Source organism: Ciconia boyciana, chromosome 3 (genome assembly GCF_034638445.1).
Source record: "Ciconia boyciana chromosome 3, ASM3463844v1, whole genome shotgun sequence".
NCBI classification, from domain to species: Eukaryota; Metazoa; Chordata; class Aves; order Ciconiiformes; family Ciconiidae; genus Ciconia; species Ciconia boyciana.
Window position 1 is genome coordinate 128,579,094 of NC_132936.1, and position 22,708 is coordinate 128,601,801.

At 48.7% G+C, this 22,708-nt stretch overlaps 1 protein-coding gene across 1 annotated transcript in view; it reads left to right on the forward strand.

Moving 5' to 3' along the window:
* The window catches only part of SLC24A3 (solute carrier family 24 member 3), a 183,200-nt gene that overhangs the window by 115,399 nt on the left and 45,093 nt on the right, over positions 1-22,708 (forward strand). Inside the window, exons 4-6 of the mRNA XM_072857674.1 lie at positions 4,741-4,815; positions 10,600-10,684; positions 12,634-12,737. Coding sequence (XP_072713775.1) covers positions 4,741-4,815; positions 10,600-10,684; positions 12,634-12,737 — 264 coding nt within the window. The remainder of the gene's footprint in view (positions 1-4,740; positions 4,816-10,599; positions 10,685-12,633; positions 12,738-22,708) is intronic.

Below are 22,708 nucleotides of genomic sequence, written 5' to 3' on the forward strand. Positions count from 1 at the left end.
TGTTGTGTTCTGCCCGTCACCTTGTCCCCTGCTGCCGCTACGGACGTCGCGCTCCAGCTCTGCCCCGAGCACAGCCGCCTTCCCCCCGCTGCCGCCTTTAGCCCCGCTGGCTGCTTTCAGGTGCAAGAGGCTTAGCAAGCGCTGCCCTGCCGCTTCCTGCCTGCGCCGAAGCTGCTGTCCCCGCGGTGCCCGCGAGGACAGGCTCGCGCGGGACGAAGGAAGAAGCAACGGGACTCCTTGCTGGATTCTCCAGTTAACTCAGATGGGAGCGGGTACCACCTAATCAGCTGCAAAATGTTAAAGCCCCGCCGTTTGCGTTCCCACGTTTGACACAGAGAACAGACTGGCTTGCCCTGATGCTGGCTGTCTTCCTTCTTTGCACATAAAATAGCCTGGACTGGTGTCCGGCCTCTGTCTTTATGAGTCTGACTTGATGTAAAATTAAATTTTTTGGTTGTGTTCCTGCTGGCCCAAGCTCTAAACCTTATTTTGTTTTGTTTGTTTAAAAAACAAATAAATGAAAAAAAAAAAACCCCAAACCCAAAAAAACCCCAAACAACTTTCAAGGAAGTAACAGTTCTTGTCCTCATGTGTTTACTTACCAAGGGTAGTTGCCACTGTTTTAGTTTGTGAACCAAGCTGTCTTCTAGCCAGATACTCGTTAGATTTTGACACTTTATACTGTATCGCACTCAAGCCAGTTAAATAAAATTAGGGAAGACTCCCAGCCAAAACCAGAATTGTGGCAACAATTAGGTCATTAAAAATAAATGCTAAAGCATATAAGTCCGTGTGGGTTCAGCCTGATCTGTTCTATCAGCCTCGTGTTAAAATTTGCTGAAGTCGCCCACAATGCTCTTACTGACTCCAGCAGGCTTTGGCTCGTGCTTTCAGCAGCCACGGCAGCGTGGTGTTCGCCGCTACCTCCGAGAGGATTAGAGAAAGTGGCGGCAGTTCCTTCACGTTCGCTTTTCTACTCCTTACTCGTTTCCGTCCCCTTTTTGCCTTTTCTCTTGTACCTGATCCTACAAACGTGTGAGCATGGGTGGACAAAAGAAAATTCCCTTGTCGCCTTTTTGGGTTGTGATTGTGCCCTCCCCAAATCAGGACGCAATGAAATGTAGCTTTTGTAGCTGCCGGTGGTTACCGGGACATGGCTGTGCCTTGCCAGGCTTGTGTGCGCTGGAGACAGTGCAAACCCACCCCTCACATCGTTTGCATGCTCATTGAAAAACTCTCCGGAGGATTTTCCTAAACGTAAACTGATGGACGTCTTGCACCCGATGTCCATCCAGACTGATCGCATTTCTGGTGAGCACCGCGTGCGATACAGTAACTTTGCACGGTCTGAAAAGGGTGAGAACATACAGGGGGTGAGGACCGTGCGTGTGTGCCACCCGGGGAGGCAGATGCTGGAGGGACCCGGCTGGGCTTTTGAGTGTGTGCTCTTTTGGTTTGTTTTCTCTCCGTCCCCGTTGCCTCGCCCCCCTTCGGGAGAGCTTGGCTACCACAACAGCAGCAGATTGCAGGAAGCCCCAGCAACCATATGATGCACTGTGCTCTGTGGCTGTCGATTATGTTGAATATAGAGGATGCGTTCAATTTATAGGGATGATGTCGTACAGATTAGTGTTCTTGAAAGGCATTACTGTGTATTTGGGACGGGAAATGATGGCATGAACCACTGCAGATTAATATGATTAGCAGATCAAAAAATCCAGGCTGAAGTTGGGCACTCGCTATCCATTGTGTTTCAATGGCATTTGGCCACATAACTCTGGGGCCGTTTCTGATCCTTCTCCCGATGATGCACAACGCCTGCCAGCCATTTGCTTCCTTTATCTCTGCTCGTAGCTATCTGCTGGTCTCACGTCAGCAGCTAGTGCTCCCTCTACAAGATCAAGGTCTCTGCTGCACCCAGCAGAGTCGTAGACCTGGAATTTTGCTTACGTTCATGGTCCTCTGGGCCATTTTGCAGTGTAAGAGTTTCATAAAGTGTAAGTTAGATTTGTTCATGTTTATGAGTCATGACCGAGGAGCACAGAAACTGTCCTAAGTGACAGTCTGGCACTGAATCTTCCAGATGGTGTCAAGATCATCCATTATGATGAAATTCTCATTTCTAATCCTGAAAAAAATATACTTGAATTATTTTTGAGCTTGAAAAGCTTTTGTGGCTGAGATTTTCACAGAAATTACTGGCGTTTTGCAGCAAAGTTGTAATTAAATTCTGGCAAGTCAGAATATGGGTTTGGGGGGGGTGTGGGGGGGATTTAAACCTGATCCTGGAAAATTAAAACAAGAACAAAAACCCAGAGGCCATTTTTATTGCTGCTTTCCCTCCAGAAAGCAATACTCTGGTCTCCTCCCATCACCTGAGCTTCAACAGTAAACTTCAGCGACAAGCAAAGCAGGAGGATCTGTTGGTGATGTGATAACAACTCGGGGCTTCAGTAGGATTAAGACACTGTTTTTCTACAAATACCGGCCACTTCTCAGCTCTAGTTACTCACTGGAGCTACACTTCTTGCAAAAATAATTCTATAGTGGTACGTGGCAGGTGTTATGAAAAGATGGAGCCGTCTTTGAACTTTAAAGTAGTTTTGTCTCGCTTTGGGAGTGGAAAGACAAATAACGTTGTAATGCCTGGGAGTGCTACTCTGAAAAAGAAAGGGATTGGTGCTTGCTCACCTTCTTTATTGGGCCAGGTGCCAAAATTACTTCTTTCTCGGGCTGTTTGCTTTCAGGCACAGTACAGGTAGCTCTACAGGTGGGAAGCTCTATCTTTAAAAACAAATAAATGAGTAAAACAACTACACGCACTGAAAACCTAGCAAAGTATTATGGAGATGCACACTTCCAGGGTGAGGGGGATTTGCGTGATCAAGTCAGACAAGGGGTGTAAACTCAGGGCGGGACAGGAATACGGATGCCGCTGCGGGCTGTGATGCCGTAAGCCAGCCCTCGGGCTGTGCTGGGCACCGTGCAAACCTGGCGGCGATGCTCTGTTTGCTGGCGCGCTTAACGATACGCGCTGCTCCGGAGCAGCACGCCTGGCTCCGTCTGCGGTGACCTCGTGCCGCACGGTGACGTGGGGGGACGTCGTTTCCCTTGGTGCGCGGGAGCGGTGAGCCTGCGGCCTGAGGACGGGGTGCAGCCCTCGCAGGGCCCTGCCCCTGCCAGAGGCGGCCAGCGGGCGCCCAGAGGGGGAACCGGAGAGGGAGAGCTCGGGCGTTCATCTCTCCCGTCTCGCCGTGTGCAGCCTTTCACGTCCCCTCTTTTTGGACACAGCTGCTGCAGTGCAGTTTGTTCCAGGCTTGTGCCCTGAGCCTTGCCTCTCTGTTTACGTGCCCAAAACTTAAGGATCTCTCTTGCGCGTGCATGCTTTCACGAGTACATAGCGATAAATAAACCTTTGCCGATACGGCAGTCTGCTGGGAACGAGATCCAAGATGGTAACGCAGACTCTCTCTGTGGCACGTTTTTGGTAGCGCTTGCAGACAGACCGTTCTCTAGTTCCTGCGGGGATGCCAGCTGTAACAGATACGCTGCATCCCTGACACCGAGGAGTGCTGCGAGGGGTGAGCGCTGGCCTGTCTTGCAGCTCTTCAGAGGGTGCAGTTGTCCGCTCTTCTCTCCCACTTCCCGCCCTGCGTAGGACATTTGGCTTTAAAACTTTGCTGTGGCATTCCAGGGGCGGCTCTCCTCTCCGCAGCACGTCCTCTGGGCAACGCGGACGGGGCTACCCTGTTTGGGTGATGCCCTGATTCCTCCGGGTCTCCATATTTCTGGCTCTGTTCCTTTACCACAGGTCTAAGTTTGTGTAAGTGGTACAAGAGTAGCCCGGGTGGCCTCGGATACGTCTATGCCGGTAAACTAGAGCAGGCCAGGACACGGGCGCGAGCCTGGCTGCGATGTGCTCTGTTAGGTAGCTGGCACCCTTTTCGCCTGGTTTTCCCCTATGCCGATGAGCATGTTCCTACCTAGTGCCAGGACACAGGTCGAGGCAGGGGATAGAGATCCTTCCCTCTGGGCAATATGGACCAGGTTACCCTCCTTGGGAAGGACGAGACCTTAGCTGCATGGATGCAAGCCATGCTGTGCCAGTTGCCTGTCGGGGCAGAGATCAGGCCCTAGCACATTCTGTTCAATAATACAGAAATACAGATTAAATGCTTCTTTCGTGAAATTGAAGAGTTGATTCGCTAGGTGTCCTTTCAAGTCTCGTGTTCCCCCTTGGGTTTCAGTCATTTGGAAGTTGTTCCGTTGTGGACTTCAGCAAGAATTATCCCTGGCATCCCAGATGACATGGCAGGGCACTTCAGTCACAGAACAAGCTCCTTTCCCCTTTTTCAAAACACTAGCATTTAAAAAAACACTCCTCTAGGGTTTAGATTTTCACAGAACGCAATCATAAAAAAGCCTTGCGCTGTGCAACAGGGGAAAAAAAGGAAGGCAAAGATATTTAAGTGTGGCTTAGCGCTATCCAGAGAATTAAAAAAAAGAAAAAGTTAGGACGATGATAAAGCGTTGGCAGCTTTTGATAGCTTGTAAGAACTTTTGGATAAATACCTCATGATCTTTCTATTAAATCCCAGAGCGCCCCATCAATTCTTCTTGCAAGAGCATTTTATTTTTTTAAAAAGTATATACCAAAACAAATCTAAGATTAGGTGGGACGCTGCAGTTTGTTTCTGCTTGACAGTCTCCAGACTCAACATTTTCTCTGTTCTTTTGCAGGCCGTGTATATGTTTTATGCTTTGGCAATTGTCTGCGATGATTTCTTTGTCCCTTCGTTGGAAAAGATTTGCGAAGTAAGTATTAGAAGATGTTACTTAAGCGCGTGTGCTGCTTTAGCAGCTGTTCTCCTTGAGAGCCTCCGAACGCGATGCTAGCGTATTTGCTGTTGTCTTAGAGCGTTCCCCATGCTTCTCGTTCAGTTGCTCAGCACCGCGTGTGTGCGTTGGCTCAGCTTCGTGTTCTCCCTCGCAGGAGATGGGCTGGGAGTCTGCTGGTGGGTAAACTTGGCAGACGCTCTCTCTTAAAGCTAGCAGTCGCCTCTCAAATAACAATTCCTCTGTATGCATCGTACCACTTCTTAAAAATGGAGGCAATTTATAACATAGCGAAAAACACGTTCTCTAGAGCAGTGATTCCCAAACGCAGCCCCACGCTGCGGGCTCCCCAGCGGTGCTAGCTGCAGGGTGGGTTTCCAGGTAATAAGCCTGGCAGAGCTTGTTAGCTTGTCCTGTGCTCTGCCGCTGACGTGCTCCTGCCTCTCCGGCTGAGAAAACCTGCCCTTGAGGTAGGATCCAGCCGTCAGAGACTGCGAGAGGGCTGGGATGTTGTTCGTTGCCCGTGTAGGGAACAGCACCTTGGTTCAGTTATGGCTTTGGGCACGTCACTTGGTTCTTCTGGGACTTGGAAGATGATAACCTTTTATTTCTTGACTTTTGCATGGAAATATTGGTCCACAGGGTGTCTCTGAGTTTCATATACCTTTAACTTAAGACTTAGAAACCTCCCAAGCATCAGGCTGGGAAAGAAAAAATGCAGAAGAGAGTTTAGGTGTGTTGATATTTAAAAACAGAAAACCACGCAGGGGAGGGAGAGATGCCAAGCTCTCATCCGGCTACCTGCAAGCTGGTCCTGCCCCTGTGTGTGGTCCTGGCCCTGTGGGACCGGGGGGCTGTGCCTCCCTCCAGCTCCCGCTGCCCGGCTGGCGAGGACCTGCTGGTGCACACCGCGGGTGCGTTCACGCCGGGGTTTGCCAGCTCCCGGCGCAGCCCCCGGCAGGGAGTGCTGCCTAGCCAGAGTAGGACTGCCCTGAGCAGACCCGCACCAGAGCTGGGTTTGGCTGCTTGGACTTTGGTTAGAAAGGAAGTCTTGGTTTAGGTTCAGGACGCTCCAGATGTGCAGCACGCTCGCGTCCCGGGGCCTTTCGGCTTTGCTTGTGCAGTGCCCAGCACAAGAGTTCGCAGGCTGATGGCTCTCCAGTACTTCGACCGTTTATGCTGTGATAACTGCTGTTGCCTCGTGTTTGTGTGTCTTTGCAGATGTCTCTTCAAAAACACTAGGCCCTACCCTTAGCTGATATAAATTAAAACCTCTGGTGATTTACCCCAGTAGAAATCATGGATCTTGTATCTTGCCTTCAAAGTCATGACTGTCATACCTTGCGTTGTGTTGGCGTAGGTTATAAAGCAGCAGGGACAGCTAGGTCAGCTGTAAAGAAGCTCCTGAACACTTCCAGCAATTGCAAGGGACTCTGTCCCTCGTTTGCTAAGGTTGGCATGCTGAAATTTTAGAAGACAAGGAGTACGTTTTAGCCTAAATAGCTCAGACAGCTACGTGGTGAACACAGACCATGTGCCCAAAGTGACTGCGAGCCCTCTCCAACGTCAATCTTGGACAATGAAATCTTTGCATGTAGAAAATACGGTTTGGTCTTGTCATTGAGACATCTCTGTCAGCTGGAGGAGACGCCTGCCAATCTGCCTGGCAGTAAGTGTCGCCCATCAGGGCACGGGCTGTGCCTGGCCCTGGGAGGAGGTGTGGGAGAAATCATTTGTGCTGACAGCTCTGATGGAAGTTGTCTCTAAACTAACCCGATAGTTGTAGTTCAGCACCCTGCCATACAAGCCTTTTTTGCATCATCATTAAAAAAAAAAAAAAAAGTCCCTAGGAAATCCCACTATTTTGGTGCATAAGTATTCAGGTAACTGAATACATAAGGCAGGAGCTTCTGTCCTGCAAAGTTGCTGCGCTCTGTAGGGCTGGATCTAGGGAAGGGCACTGCGAGGTTCAGGGGGAGGGAACGGAGACGTTGATGTGGAAGGGAGATGCTGGAGACGTAGACATGCTGAGTTACTTAACCCCTGCTCTCCCGAGCCAGGGAAGCCTGCTGGGAAACGTGGGTCTAGAAGGCCAGTTCAGGTCAGTATAGATGAGTGAAACCTGAGCGGTGTCCAGGACAGGCTTGTATTTTGGGGTGCCGTCTACGCCCAAGGGCAGGCCTGCCACCCAGAGGGACACAGGTGGAGCTAGGAGATTGAGGGACTATATTATTACTTCTCTTGACTGAGCGCTTGTTAAATCCCGTCTGCGAGTGTATTTCGATTAGTGGCCTTGCTTATGGCACAGAGGTCTGGTCTGGGTCTGTGGAGCGCTAGCTCCTGTTACAGCTCTGCCATGGACTCTCTGAGTGACCCTGGACAAGCTCCATCGCTTCTCCGCACCTCCGTTTCCTATACTGGTCAGTAGAAATGTTGGTCCTCGACTGTATTTACAAACTATGATAGGAAACACCATGCACAGTGTTAACGGTTTCTAACTTTACTGGTGGTAAACTGAGTTACCGTGAACGAGAGGCTCACAGACTGGAGAAGTCCCTCTCCTTTTATTGTCATTAAGCTTTCTATAGGTGCAGGATCTGTGCATCTCTTCCACCTGCCCCAGAAGGTTGGTTATAGAGGTACACGTGTCAGAATTATGGTGCCATTTGTTCTTCTGACAAATTCTCGGATGTGTTTGGGTTTGTGCAGATGTCTGATGTCCAAAAAGCAAACACCCTCCCCCTGTGACTTTAACATAGTATTTACAAGCCCCCAGGTCCTAGGTGGCTACTTTCACTTGACCAGATCTTTCCTTTTTGGTTATTTGTTGTCTTCTCAATGCTAGGTGACAACTCCTCACGTGCTTTAACGCTTCTGAACCATTGTGTTACCCAACACCACCAATAAAATAAGATGATAATAACAACTTTTATTCAATTGGGAAACCTTAGCGATGGAACACTAGATCTAGCATATTTGTATTAAGAAGCTACTGTCCGGAAGAAAGATACTGTGTCATCCGCGATTATCCAAATGAGTCATATAAATGGATCAGAATTTTACTATTCTTATTGCTCCTACTTGATTCTCTCCCAAAAAAGGTTTTTCTCACCCCATAGGTGACTTTTGGGGGCATGCAAGTCCTCTTATTTATGTATTTGATGCATAATTAAGCAGTTCTGTAATTACATGATAGCAAAAGAAGTACACATTCCTGTTTCCTGATCCAACTACTTTTGCTTTTATCAGTCCAGAATGGCTTGTCTTCAAAGCATCCAGCTTTTCGTGGTTTGTCCTTGATGTTAGCACTCAAGAATGCGTGGGTCACTTCACAAAGGCCTCTGCAGCCTTTGGTAGTAGCCACCTTTGCCTGTTTTTCTAGGAAAGGGAAGGGTGTTTTGCTGCCTGGTGACAGCAGATGCTACCACCGTTGCTCACACCAGCCAGTGCTCTCCCCACATAAAGACCCTGTGAAATGAGTAGGCTGACTTGGAGAGCCAGGGCTGCTTTGCGAGGGAGAAGACCACCCAGCTCTTCCTCCATCACCTGATAGATAAGACCCGTGATGCTTTCCAGGTGTTCACTTGTTTGTTAATGCACAAAAAATAATCGAGAGAGAGAGGGAGGGGGGAGAGCCCCTAGCAGGAGCTCCCATCTAAGAGGTTGTACTGGGTGTGGCGGTACGGGTAACGCGCGTAGCATGCAGACAACCGTGAATGGTAAGGACTTGCTGCTGACCTAAGATCTACCATCAGTAATCCAACTACCACTTACTGTCGTATCCAGCGGAAAAGAATTCAAACGTCCTGCCTGAAGGCTTTTCTGGTCTTGGAGATCAACCCATAGGTACTCTACAGTTGCTCACAGTTTAGATGCACTAATTCTAAAATAAATGCCCTTTTTCTGGCTTAGCTTCATCTAGTTTGGAAAGCGGTTGTTGAGTTAAACCAACAAGGCATTTGCGCTCCCAAATGTGTGTGTTGAGATGAGAATTTGTTCCAGAACACTTGCTATGGTAGACATTCACATTCTGTCTTTGTTCAGATGTCCTTACCAGAAAGCCCTGATTTTCATTTGTTTTCTAAACCAGCTTGTACTCGCATTTGCCCAGTTACTCTGTTACTGGTGTGACAGTGTTTGCACGACACAACTAACGTCATGCCTCAATTGCAACCGTTTGTCTGCAAATACCAGAGCATGCTTGTGCCCCCTACACAGTGTGCTGTATTTTCTGCTCTATTGTATTACCTTAATCGTCACATGCATTACAGTAAATTATCTAGGAACTGTCCTCGAGGGAACCTACCAGAGCTTTAAATTAAACCATCCCCACAGAAAGTCCAGCACAGCTGGTTTCCTTGGCTGATGGTCTTTTCTTTCAGAAGACACCGAGTCGCAGACCAGCTATTGTAGGATGACTGTATGTTTCCATAGAGAAGCCTGCAGAAGAAGCTGGCCTTTGGGGATCTACTTCTGGTCCTATGAACTTCTTCTACAACAGTTTTAATCCTATGAAATCATTTTCCATAGAGCTGTGTTTAATTGGGTTCCACAAGCTTTTATAGCAGTGCAGCGATGCCGTGGTGTCCTGCTTAAAAAGCATTCCCGGTGGGGGCACATCTTTTCCTTTTTTCTTGTCCCCGTAACACACGTACAAAATTTTTTGTTATATATGTATGGTCAGTGGATAGAGTTACCTTCTCTTATGGGCCTAGAATATCCTCTGTGGGATCTTCAGTCCAGATAAGGTTGGTGGGAGGATTTCTGCAATCCTCGTCTCTGTGCAAACGTACTGTGGTAACGACAAAGTTGCAGAGAAACCCAGCGCTGCTACAGAGGGAAGAGGAAGGCTCCGATACAGAGGGAAGAGGAAGGCTTCCTCCGTCCTGCCAGCCTGGGTGTGCTGCTTCAAACAGCCGGCTCTGCTAGGGAAACGTCCCCACCACCCTTAGCCGTTTCCCCCTTGCTCGTGCCATGGCAGCCGCTGACTGGCACGCGTGCGAGCAAGCCAGCTTTGTGCAGTAACAGCTCAGCAGTTTATGGCCGTGTGGCGGGGGTGGCTTTTTTTAGCTACTCATTAAACCGTGGAAGGTGCCAGCAAGGCATGTGGTCTTGAACAGCCTCGTCGCGTTTGCTGAACAGTGACTTGTGCAGATGGAGCAGTGGGAATGCAGAAAACATAAAGGAAGGAAGTAACCAAGTAAATCTTTGGAAACAGCATATGCCGATGAAGTTTTCCTAGTTAGTGGGTCCTTTCCCCTCCAGAAACCCCCGTTTTAGGTAGTCCTAGGGGAAGGCTGTAGGAGGTAAGTACCTTCGATGGTGATCCAAGTGAAAGGGGGTGAGGAGAGGTTAAATGTCCAAGGCCGAGATGAGACCAGGGAAGGCGGCTGGGGATGAACCAAGCCTGAGCTCCAGCCTGCCCTTTACAGGCCAAAGCAGAGGAGATAAGGTGTGTATTGTTGGGGTCATGGCGGAGCCAGAGGGCTGTGACTGGTGAAACTGCCTCGCTGTTGTCCAGAGTACTGCTCTTCCTCTCCTCCGTGAAGGCTATCACAGCCACAACCCGCCCTCTCTACGAGGAGATGCTAACTTAAGTAGCCAATGCCCTGAAGACTTTTTCCCCTGTACTTAAGCTTCATTAGTGTAAAACTGTATACATATTTGCAGTTTCCCACTCTGGGTGGACAGTTTAACGTTTCTAGTTGAATTCCTTCAGCCTCTCAGTGTTGTAATCAATGACTCTGATGTGTTTTTCTGCAGCGCCTGCATCTTAGCGAAGATGTGGCTGGGGCAACTTTCATGGCAGCGGGAAGCTCTGCTCCTGAGTTGTTTACATCTGTCATAGGTAACTAACCTGCTGCTGCTTCTTGAAACCTCCGTGTTTCCCTGGCTGTTTTCAGAGTTGAAATGGGATTGCTAAGCACCTGTAACGTTTGTTATAATACCTGGCCCTTCTCTCGTGGGCACACATAGGACTAATTGTGGGGAATCCTCGCTAGGTGAAGCGGCTCTGAAAAAGTGCCGTTACCCGTAGGAGGGCTGCCTTGGAAGTGGTTTGATCTGACCCCCTCAAACCAAGGCCAGTAGGCGGTTCACCTTGCTGTCCATTAATCTACCTCGCTGTAGCACAGCCAAACCGCAGTGCTGAGCTCGGCACGTGCAGCCTTCTCCCTCCTCTCCGCCCTCCTATCCGCCCTCCTGCGCTGCCTGCCACGCCGTCTCCAGGACCTAGCGTGAAAGGATGCACCTCCAGCCTCCTGGGTTGGTACCCAGGCAAACTCTTTGTGTCTTCAGCTGCATGTTCTCTGCCATCGCCTCCACTCCGGTTAGTCTTCTAACACCGCTTCCCTCTGGGAGAGCCAGAGCGGGGAGGAGAAGAGGATTTGAAATGCTTTCTCACAGCAGCAAGCCGGTCAGAGCATCACACTACCAAAGCAACTCTCCGCTTATGGGAGGTGTGATCAAGGGATTCAGCAGTCCTTCTGTGTGTGAAACCTGGGAAACTTGTGTGGCCCTTCAACAGCCTTGAGCTAAGAGGGGACTGCAGTCAGCTGTTATAAAATGATGCTGTACGCATGCTACGTGGTGCAAGGGGACAGCGTTCTTGCAGTTTTACTCATCCACATCTCTATTGGTAGGTGATCATCAGAGCAGCGGTTGGGAGGTTAAAGCGGGCTCTCCATCACTGAGGAGAATTATTCTCAGCTTAGATACATTCTCTAGAAGATACTTCTATTTCAGTCCCAGCTATCAGATGCAGAGCACAAATGAATCCACACAAAGCTGCGTGCTCTGCAGAGAGGACCGATTACACAAGCAAAGCCTCAAAATGTAGGAACTTAAATTGGACCAGGTTGGGATTGTATTCCAGTTAAGGATGGTGCAGTAGCAGGGTGAAAATAAAACCAGATTCCTTCAGGCAGCTTAGAGAAGCCCTAACGGGCAGATCATTATCTTGCTGTGGTGTAATCCACCAGATACTGAGCGTCACTTGGCAGGTGACTACTTCTGTGTAACATGTTTCTGAGAAAAGGATAAAGTGGGGGAAAAATATCTAAACTACGCTGGCTGTATAAATACTGTTGGAACCTTAAAAGCAAGTGGTGAATTTAAACAGACTGACAGCTAGCAGGAGATGGAGTGTTATTTTTAGGCTGACTTCCGAAGGAAAGAATTTTGAGCGGTACCATGATACATGTGTCTGTCAGTTCATCTCCCTCACCATTTACCTCACTGGCCAATTTTAACCAAATTTGACAGAAGAGCTCTGAAAGGAGCTTGGAACGTAGCCCCATAACTCATCCTGAGAGGCATCATGCAGCTTGCAAGTAGCAGTGGCCTGGCAGCTCTGAATCAGCTCCAGCTCAAGCTTCTACTGGCCTCTTGAAGCCGGTAGGGATGGGGATACGGGGAAGAGCAGAGTACTGGCCAGGGGATGTCGTGCGGGAGATAGCTTCCTGAGGATTTGTGTCCGACCAGCTGCTCCCACGGAGCTACTGTCTTTTATGGTGTGTATTGCCATAACGTTGGATCGCAGGACCAGGAGGTTGGTGACTTAGGCATGTCTAAAGTATTTGGTTTTCATGAGAGAATCTGTCCAGGTCCCCTCAGAAAGCAAGTTCTGCCAGCTTTATTCACCCTAGCACCTTTCTCTGAAAGTTGCCCTATTAAATATGAGAAAAAGTGGCAGAACTGGTACATGCCTTTAGATTCATTAATGGGGTGTGAGGTCTGCAATTTTTTGTGGAAAAATTCTTTCCAATTGACACAGCTTGCCTTGAACTTGTTTTTCAGGTGTTTTTATCACAAAAGGAGACGTAGGCGTTGGAACCATCGTAGGCTCGGCTGTATTTAACATTCTCTGTATTATTGGCGTGTGTGGGCTTTTTGCAGGACAGGTAAGAGCATTTAATGATTCCTAACAGTTCTTGCTTCATCCTGTGCCTTGGCTGTACTGTGAAATCAGCTGCCAGGTTCACAACCTTGCCGCAAATTTCTCTGGCTTTGTTCTTTTTAATAGGGCCCTACGCTATTCCCCTTGCATTTTTGAAATGAGAAGCTGAACAGCAAATGTCAATTCAGGCGTTTTAAGCTGCCCAAGATGTGGGTGGTCAAAGGAATAAAAGTTGGTTATTTAACACCTCCTCTTGGTAGCTATTGAAAAATGCATTGGGACGTTTGTATCTGGTTCTTCTAGACCAAAGGAGCCAGGAAATGTCTGTGCCTCTGGCTGGTAAAGATGCCCTTCGGTGAGCCATGCACGATGCCTCTGACAGAACGGTGACGCTTCGGGAGCATCACAAAAGATGCTGCCTTTGTGGAAGATAGTTTCAGATACACGTGCTGAACTGGCACAACGTCGTGGGTGACTGGCACGACTTAAGAAGTTGGATGAGAAAGATACAGTCTTCGCTTATAGTTTATCGCATTATTTATATCCAGAATCACAGAATGGTTTTATGTGGGAAGGGACCTCTGGAGGTCTCTGATCCAAAGCCCTCACCACCCTGGCCTGCCCACCTCAAAGCAGGGCTAATTTCAAAGTTGGATCAGGTTGCTCAGGGCCTTGTCCAGTCAGGTTTTGAATACTTCCAAGGATGCCCCAGCTTTTTTCCTCACTAGCAGTAAGGCTATCCATCCGTTCCTGGTATAATTTCTGACTGTTTTCCAGCGTGTCAAACTACTTCTGACAACACAAGCTATTCATCTGAAATTAAAGTAATTAAGTTGTGAGATCTGAGCTGCTGTCTGAATTGCAGACGTGATTGACTGTATAATTAAATATCTGAATCTGCATTCACCTTAGCACTTGCCAACCTGCCCAGTATTTTTACAGTCTCATAAAATGTTCTTTGAAATGTTACTGTGCAGACTTATTTGTGAAGAGGAGAAGCAGGATAACATTATCAATGCAGGGCAATAGGATAACTCGCTCCAGAACTTAAGAGAAGGGGCCTGCATAACTTTGTCAGTATGAGACAGCATGCAGAGAGATTGGGCTTTTCTGCAAAAGTTTTGTAATCTGATTTTATTTGCATTATCAGTGAACTTTTTCAGGATGAAGGTGAACATTTTCGCTATGGGGAGGCTTCAGGAAGAGCCCACAGTGGTACTTTTTAGCTACCTAAGCTCCCTAGATTTGCATGGGAACATGCAGCTGGAAGCTACACGTGCTCAATACGTTAGTGGTTCTACTGTAACTCTTACTGTGAAAGCCCAGTTGATTCAGGCCAATTTTTAATGACCAAAGCTTTCCCAGGGCATGAAGCTGTGTTCCCCAGAGGTGTTCTCCTGTAATCAGTAGGACTTTTTGCTCAGGTTACTTTTTGCAAGCAAATGAAGACAATTAACTGTTTAGCACGATGGCAGAGGAGCTAATTCTGATTTTTACTCTCCACGGTATTGACTGCGTGCCTCAAACTTGCTAAAAAAACTGGCTGTAAATCACAGCTTTCAGTGGAAAAGGTTTGCTAGAGTTTGGGGGTTGACAGAGGATGCCAGTCTTCTCGAGAGACCATTTACAGGTGGGAGATGTTTGTTTCTGAAGGATATAACACAGCCGAAATGCTTTCGTGAATGCCTTCAGCCTTCCAGGCGTGGTAGCTTTCAGAAGTTCAAAGGGCGGATTGGCAGCTGTCAGTCATCCTAAGCGTGGTCTGCGAGTCTCTTTCAAGCCAAGAGTTGAGATTTGGACCGATTTGTCCCAACTTTGTTTTCCCTGACTCTGCTAGTGATTTGCGTGTGGTTTCGTCAAGTCACTTAACCTCTATTTGCTGCAGTTTAACCCACAGAGGGTGGGTGAGGACTGGAATGATTGCCATCGCTGCGTGAAATCATTATTTAAATGAGAAAGTAGGAAACCTCGGTTTAAGTAATTCCAATATTCTAGGTAAAACTCTGGTTTGGTTTGTGCTTTTCAATTGTTCCCACTCCCAACCCTTCGCCAAAAAGTCATTCACTTTTACTGGTGTGATTCCTCTTTTGTTTTGTGTTAGGATTAATAGGAATTTGGTTTTATTATCAGTAACATCTCCACAGATGTACTAACGTAGGTGCTAAGTTTGGTTGGTGGTTGGATTCCAGTTCTGCTGGGGACCTGGATCCCAGTGTTGAGTTGCCTTGTCATGGGCCAGGGGAGCCTGGAGGCAGGCCGTCGGTCCGGGCTGCTTGCTCTGCTCCAGCTCAGAGCAGGATTTTCTCTTTTGAGCTCAGACGTGCGGAGTCAGCAGCTGGAGTCCTCTGATTTTCAGGTGAGACCAGTGAGTCAATGGGCAGCGATTTACCAGCCAAACTTTGCTGTCTTGTGAACCTCCCCCGAGGCTGCTGAGGACACAGACTTGTTTTCTGGGACTTCTGCCCTGGAAGGCGATGTTAAGGCATCTTGGTTCGAGGCTGGAAGGCTTTCGGGTTTGTCAGGTGGGAGGAGAGAAGTGGAGAATTAAGCCCGCGCCTGTGGCAGTTTCAGCCCAGTGATGCTGGTGTGCCCCTCGCGTTCACCAGAACCCATCATTAAATGCTCCGCTGTTGGGAGGTGGCTGCTGCAGATTGCCAGGGTGAACAAGAAGTGCCGATGCGCTGTTTCCCCGCTGTCTGTTTTGCACGTGGGATGCCTTCAGCAGGGGAGGGACAATTTCAAGATGACCACGCTGCTGCTTTCCACAAGGGGAACTGCGGGGGGGTGGGGGTAATCTCACCCTTGCCAGCAGTAGCAGCCGTGTCCAGGGCTGGTGTCCATGCGTGGATGAGGGCAGTCCGCAGCTGCAGCTGTAGCACGTTGGGATCCCGCTGGCTGGTCAGTACCCGGCAGCACGAGCTGCTGTTCAGATGCTGGGTTGCTTGGAGATACCGGCAATCCAGGAGGTGGACGGGGAGCGGCACGGGCAGCAGCGCTGAGGAAGCCGTAACTCTGCGGCAGGGCTGCTTCCTCCCCTCCTGGGGTGCTCAGCTCAGAGCTGGGGGGGAAACGTCTCTGTGCTGGAGATGGTGGGGCAGCTGCCTGGTGGCAGAGTGCCTGGGAGTGCTGTAAAACCCTGGGAAACCCAGAACTAAAACCTGCAGGGGACTTCTGCAGCACTTCCATAAGCACTCCTTATTTTTGCAGAACTGTTTGGTATCATGAGAAAGCCTTTTTTTTGTTTGGGTTTTTTTGACTGGCAAAAGGTGGAATTAAAAAGTACCGACCAGCTCTCTCCAGGATATGTTTTATTTTTAAATTAGGTTGTAGCCTGTATGTGCTATGTTGGCTGTATTATTCTTTGGCTTAAGAAAATACTGGGTTTGGCTACATGCACCTTGTTTAAAAAAAGAAACAAACCCACAGCCCCAAAAAGCTGGTATGCATTTACTTGAACACCGACTCTAATTGATTATTTTTCTAAGCTTTTAATGGCTGGTAGGTGCACACTTCTCAGAATAAATCAGAACAGACATCCCACTGCTGGAACTGGAGAAGGAAAGTATGATGCCCACACCTCTATATAACACTACACACCTAAAAACTGCATTAAAAGAGCATTGTTAAGGTTGAAAGTCAAACACTGAAAAGTTAGAAAACAACAGCGTTAAGGTTCCTTGTGCAACCTTAATTTGCCCCGCTGGTGTGCATGCATTATTATACAGTCTTTAATTACAGGATCCCATGCTGGCTTCTCTACAGGGTCCCTGCCTCCCTCAGCGCACAGAATGGACTTTGCTCAATGAGCAGCTACTCGTTATTTTGTTTTTTCTCCATTGTCCAGCGCGTGCCCTTCTGCCTCACTTACCAGGCTCTATTCAAGCCCTGTTCCAGAGGCAGAATTATTAATTTCCTCTTGAACTTCTGCCGATCTCATCGCTATAGTATCTGAGCAGTTGATGAACAATTAATTAATTTTCCCCAAACCTCTATGAGATGAAGGGATGTTTTAAAGACGGGAAAACAAAGCACAGAGAGATTAAATACAAAAGAATAACTTGTCATTTTAGGGGCCAGTTAGAGCTGGCACAGGCCCGTGTTTTCCCCCGAATGTGTAGCATCCTGTGGCGTGTTCTTTGTTCAGAGGGCAGCTCCCTCTGGCTCCAGATGCTGCTCCCACTGCTCCTGCTGCTCCACCTCAGCATTGCACAAGGGTTTCCTTGCTGGGCTGGCCTTGGTTTAAGTGGCCATCTCAGTGTCCACACAGCCCAGCTCTCCTTGGGAGCATTCAGCTGCTTTAGCCGTACGAGCCCCTTTTCTTCTCCTAGGTCCCAGCTCATGTTCCACCTTCTGCAAGGGGACACGCAAAACATCTCTGTCGTCGTGAGCTCTGGCTTCATCCCTAGGACCGTTCTTGACCTGAATTAAGCAAGTGACTTAACCACCTCACCTCCTATCATTTAGTGCTTGCTTTTGCTAGCGTGATGATGTTCCTTCTGAGCACCCAGAGACTCCAGCTTTCTTTCCGTTCGATCTGTCTCCCAGCCCTGCTCCCCCCACCCCATTTCTTGAGGCTTGAGAGAAAAGCTTTCTTCAGATTTCCCCCCGGATCGTGGATCCGCCCCGTAGCTGTCTCTCAAGCGTCCAGCTTCCCCCTAGTCCCGCAGTGGTCTGGATCCCTTCTCCTCTCCGCACTCCTCTGCTCTGTGACTCCTTGACCTGACTCCTCCTGGCTAAATTTATCCATGCCAGGGAGGCACCTGCGGAGGTACAGGAGCCTGTTCTAGAGCCAGTGCAATCGCATTTTCCGCTGTTTTCATCTCCTGCACCAGCTGCAGACTTGGTGTACCCCACAGGCGGTTCGTGCTGGAGCGCTTGGGACATATCTGCCCTTACTCGGCCCGGCCCGTGGCTAGAGGACCATCCCAGCCCTGCTTTGTAATCCCAGCAGAGATGCAGCCGTAGCGAGAGGCTTCCTTCTGGACGCATCTCTGAAGTCATTAAAAGGCCTATAAGAAGGCTCCCTTACCTAGCATGGCAAGTCTAAAATGGGAAGCTCTCCCACGCCCGCGCGCTCTCCTTGCTCCCGACGCCCAGCAGGTCTCGGGCTACGCTGCATCTCGATTTGACGCACTCCTACGGCGCTTGTCACCTCTGCCTTTGGAGTAGGAGGCTTCCCCATCCGCGCTCGGAGCGTGCTGCAAATCGGCGTTAAGAGCCATGGAGATCTTGGCCACGCTGCCTGCAGGCACCCGCTCCGGCTTCGCTGGTCCGCAGCTGAGCCCTGCCTGTCTCTTGCCCTGCCTCACGTGGGAAGATGCTGCTGGGAGCTGGTGCTGTGTGAAGGGGAAAAGTGCTTAATGCTTAGCAATCAGTCTGAAATAGCTTGGGAGCAGGCTGCCAGAAGCCCTCGAGCAAGGCAGTAATTAGAAAAGCTTCCACTTTGTTTCTTTATTTATGTATTTAATTTTGAAATTTTAAGGAATTTATCACCTGGGTAGCTAGAGCCCCAGCCCTGCCAGCAATTGCAGCCAAACTCATTTCTGCAGACTGAGCTGCTGGCAGGATGGATATCGAAAAGCCACACAAGTTGTTTATACCGTCTGCTGTTACACCTCACTTCAGGGTTTCCACATAACTCTGGTAGTGTTGTAACGCTGCTGAGGAGCTGCTCTCATCCTAAAAACCACCTGATGTAGATGAAAATCAGCTTTAATGTATGGTTGTGCTCCTTTTTTCTTTGTGGCCCAGGCAGAAAGGACAAAGTTGGGCTGGAAAATGAATTGGTTTGAATAATGTCAACAGCCTGGGGAGATTAACCATGGCTGTTGTGCGCCAGCCCAGAGCTGAAGTTGTGTGTGTTACGAACTCTAGGGAAGGATTATCAGATGCAAGCAAGCGAAATTGCTTTAAACAACCATAAAGACGCTTCTGTTAGTGTGAAGTATTATAAACCCCTTGTCTCCCTTGTTTGTTTTTAGACAGTGCTGAAAATGTGAAAAAGTTTCAGATCCAGTATAAGTCAGAGACACCTCTACCCATCAGACCCTTAAGACTTGGTGGGCTTCTTCGTAATTTCAAAACCAAGGTGGTTCTAGATTATATTAGAAATATTTGCGCCATGGTTTGTTACTGAAAAGTAGAAATGGGTGTTTCAGTAGCCTGAAAGTGACTTGATTTTTCTCTTCCAATTAGTGTTGGTGACACTTTGCGGATCACCAGGGAGGATTCTGGACTGGAGGGATATTTTTTTTGTTTGTTTCTGTCTCTTCTCACCGATACGAGCAATGACATCTCCTTAGGCCTTTATCCTTGGCACAGGAGGACCAGTTTTCAAAAAGTGACAATTGATGCAGGCTGCCTGGGGTTTTGATGGCCAAACCAAAACCACCTGCAAAGGCTGGATTTTCTAAACTAGCATCCACACTCTGAAAATCAGATCTCTCTTTAAAATACCTTAAACTGGGCCTCTGGAAGCTGAAGAACTCGGCCTCTGATGCGTTTTGAAATCTCTGCCCCAGGCACATTTAGAGACACAGATGAAGTTTGCCCTTGTGGATGGCTGAGCGCAGCCCCCTGGGCTGTGGCACCGAGCCTTAGAAGCTTTTCCTTCTTTCTTCTTGCATCCAGTTGCAATATTCTGCTGATGTCTTACATGCACGCACACACCAAGGAAGACTTGCCTTATTTCATCTAGGCAGTAGGTGCAATTTTTAAGCGGTAGATGGTTTCAGTATATGGAAATACATTAAGAACTCTCCTCGTTCCCCAGATGCTGATGTAGTGCAGGTTGGATGTGTCTGTAGCTGTTTCCTCAGCTGTCCGTACGCCTGCGCAATAATGCATATTCTTTCAATTGCACAGCTAAGTCACATAACCCAAACATTGTTTATTTAGCTGCTGCGTCTGCTTTGCTTTCTGCTGGCAAAGAGAGGGTACAAGAAAGTAAGAGAATGCTGCAGGAGATGAAATGGTAGCAGATGCAGCCCTTCAAATGTAAGTTCAGCAACGTTTCACGGGGATGCATGCTAGAGAGCAGGGAAGAGATACAGGCATGGAGTCGGCCGTCTGCACGGTATTAGGCTTTTTCCATGACTGCAAACCAACTGTGTACGGGGAGATTGACCTTAGCCCAGGGTCCCCTCCAAGCCTCAGTCTCTCTGTCCTGTCTTCTCTCGCTCTCAAGTTTGTGCTTCACGAATTCTCCCCTCCTTCCACTGCCCTCTCATCATCCTTGGCAGCAAGGACGTGGGATTCTTGGAAGCAGTCAAGGCTTGCTTAATTCAGCTCTCGTTCAAGCCAGCACAAGCAGAGTTTGTTCAGTTTTGAAAATTCCCCCATCCAGATTCTTCTCTTTTTTGCAGCTCTGCTGCTCTCCTGCATGCCATCCAGTCCTCCTCTGTCCTCATCCAGCACTAAACTGCAGCCTTTCGCAGTGTTGCGGAAGAGGATGAGGTTAGTGAAAAGTCCTTAAGTGAAAGCAGTATAACCGTGAGTTGCAAGTCACTCCAGCATTAAACAGTAATTTTTAATCTGCATAGCTTGCTTTGTTAATTACCATTTAACTGCTGTGTTCTTCAGTTGAGTTCTAGCTTCTCCATTTCACCTTTCCCCGGAACAAGACGGGCTGCTCTGGGTGGAGCAGGGACCATGAACGCCAGGTTGTGCCAGAGACGTTGCTGGTTTTTTAGAGGCTCTTCCAGTTACTTGTTCTGTCAAGGGGTCTAGTTGGTGGCCAGGTGGCATTCCTCAATATACCGGAGTAAAAAAGGACTACCTCGACCGTCTGACCTGCCTCCTTCTGCTCCAGTGGTATTCTTTAACCTGAGGAAATAAACTAAATTCAGAAGGCTCTGCTCTGTCCAAGTCACAGTAAACCCTTGTGTAAGCTGGGGATGTCTTCGGAATCATCAGCTGACGTGCGCTGTTTTATCTCAGTGTGAAAATATCCCTGAGAAATAGGTGTTACAGATAGTGAGGAGCTGAGACGAGGAAACTGAACAGAGATCTAATAACCAGGTAGAACATCGTTTATTGAAGAGACTGGGACTTTTGTTACCTATTTTTAACCTAGTTCTGTCATACAGTTAGCTTGCATGCGTCTTAATCTCTTAAGCTTTAATTTCACTGACAACAAGTAATTCACACTGGAGTTGTTACTGACCTTTGGCTTTACGACTGCGTTCATGAGCTTTTTTTTTTCTTCTCCTGGATTGTAGAGGAGTTTTGGGAGGGGAGAGTTGGAATGTTGGTTTTTTTCTTCATCCGTCTGTGATCATTGGTGGAAAACATGTAAAATTGGGCGTAAGTAGTTTAAGGAGAACTTAGTGCCAACTGTTGGGACTGTACGCTGCTCTTGTAGTCTGGGGCACAATGTTTTTTTGTGCTGGCAACATTTTCTAGTGACTGCGGGCCTGCTCTTTCACTGATAGAAGCGTGTTGCAGACCTGAAGGCGAGAAAAGGACAGAGTAATAAGCCAGACAAGGATCCAGCACTGAGACTTCTGCTGAAGACAGGATTTGTCCCAGAAGTCCAGGCTGCGGTCCTGATGGGAACATAGAGCTGCTGGCATGGCCATGTGTGCGTGACACCCCAAGGATGGGAAGAGCAGAGGGAGGATGCTGGCAGCGTCGTTCCCGCTGTCCTGCAGAAAGTCAGGCAATCAGTAAGCAGCTTAGACCGCAGGCAGGGCGGAAAGGTGTCGATGGAGTTTCAGGACAGAGAGGCATCAGTTAGCATAGCGATGCTGCCCAAGGGTCCTCAAAGTTGAGAGGCTGCAGCCTCGCTGTACGCCCTCGTAGCGAAGTCCTTGCGCACCCCCAGAATAAAGAGGGTGCTCCCAGCCGCTGGGCCAGCAGCAGGAGTTACCTGCTGCCCCAGCTCCCTTCCCTGCTGCTGGCTGGGCAGGCAGCTGAACGGCCTTCTCTGCCTCTTGCATCCTTCTTTGTGTGTCATCAGAGCCATCGGGGAGGATGTTCGCCCACTGGAAAAGCAGCAGAGTGCTCCTTTTCCCTGGGGTTTTCTGCTGGGATGTTTGGCACTGGCAGACAGCAGAGCAACTCTGAGTGATAAAGCAAATCAGATTCCTTTCCAGCTCCCCCTTTACGACAAGTGGGGTTATCTTGGGAATCGGGGACTTGTGGATTTATAGCAAATTTGTAGCCGTCGTGTGAGCAAACATGGTTTGTGTTAACCACGCAGTCTGTTTGTTAACCCGAAAACACTGAAGCTGACTTTGCCCTGTTCTCCGTGAGTGTCATGCCTTGTCTCCACGATGCTGCTACATGGCATCAACCTGTGCATGGTGAATAAGCTCTGTCAGAGGTACCTCTTACACCCTAACCCTTTTGGTCTTCTTTTGGAGAGGTCTGACGAGCTCTACCAGCATTTTGTCGTTCCCAAAGTAACTTTATTTCCCAGAACTAGGCCAGCAGCATGCATGAAATCAGTATTCCTGCACTGGGTGCCAGATTAGCAAAGTGCCTAACAAATGTTTAGCTTGAAGCAGGGCTGCTTGCATCATTTCTGTCCGGTGAGGCACACAAACCTAGACTTTATGGTGTCAGGGGCCTGGCATCTGCATCTAAGTTGAACCAGAAACCACAGCCAGGTCAGTGCGACTGGACTTACTGATGATTACTTTTTTTTCCTTGTAAGGTCCTTGTTGCTCTTGTGATAGCACCTAGCAGTCTCTGTCGTGGATTAAAACTCCACGGTACTGTGCGTTACACAAACACAGAGCCAGAACATAGCTCTTGAGCCTGAAAGCGGGTGATCAGAGTGTATGACGGGAGAGGGACCGAGCGGGCAGATGGGAAGGCACAAGGAAACCGTGACGGAGCAGCAATGTGGACGCAGCAAGCCAGCTGCTTAACACGTAATGAGTGATTTGTGGGCTGTGTGGGCACAGGAAGGGTTTGGCATTGGTGAGGGGTTTCTAGGAAGCTCCTCTCAGGCCCAGGGACAACATGACA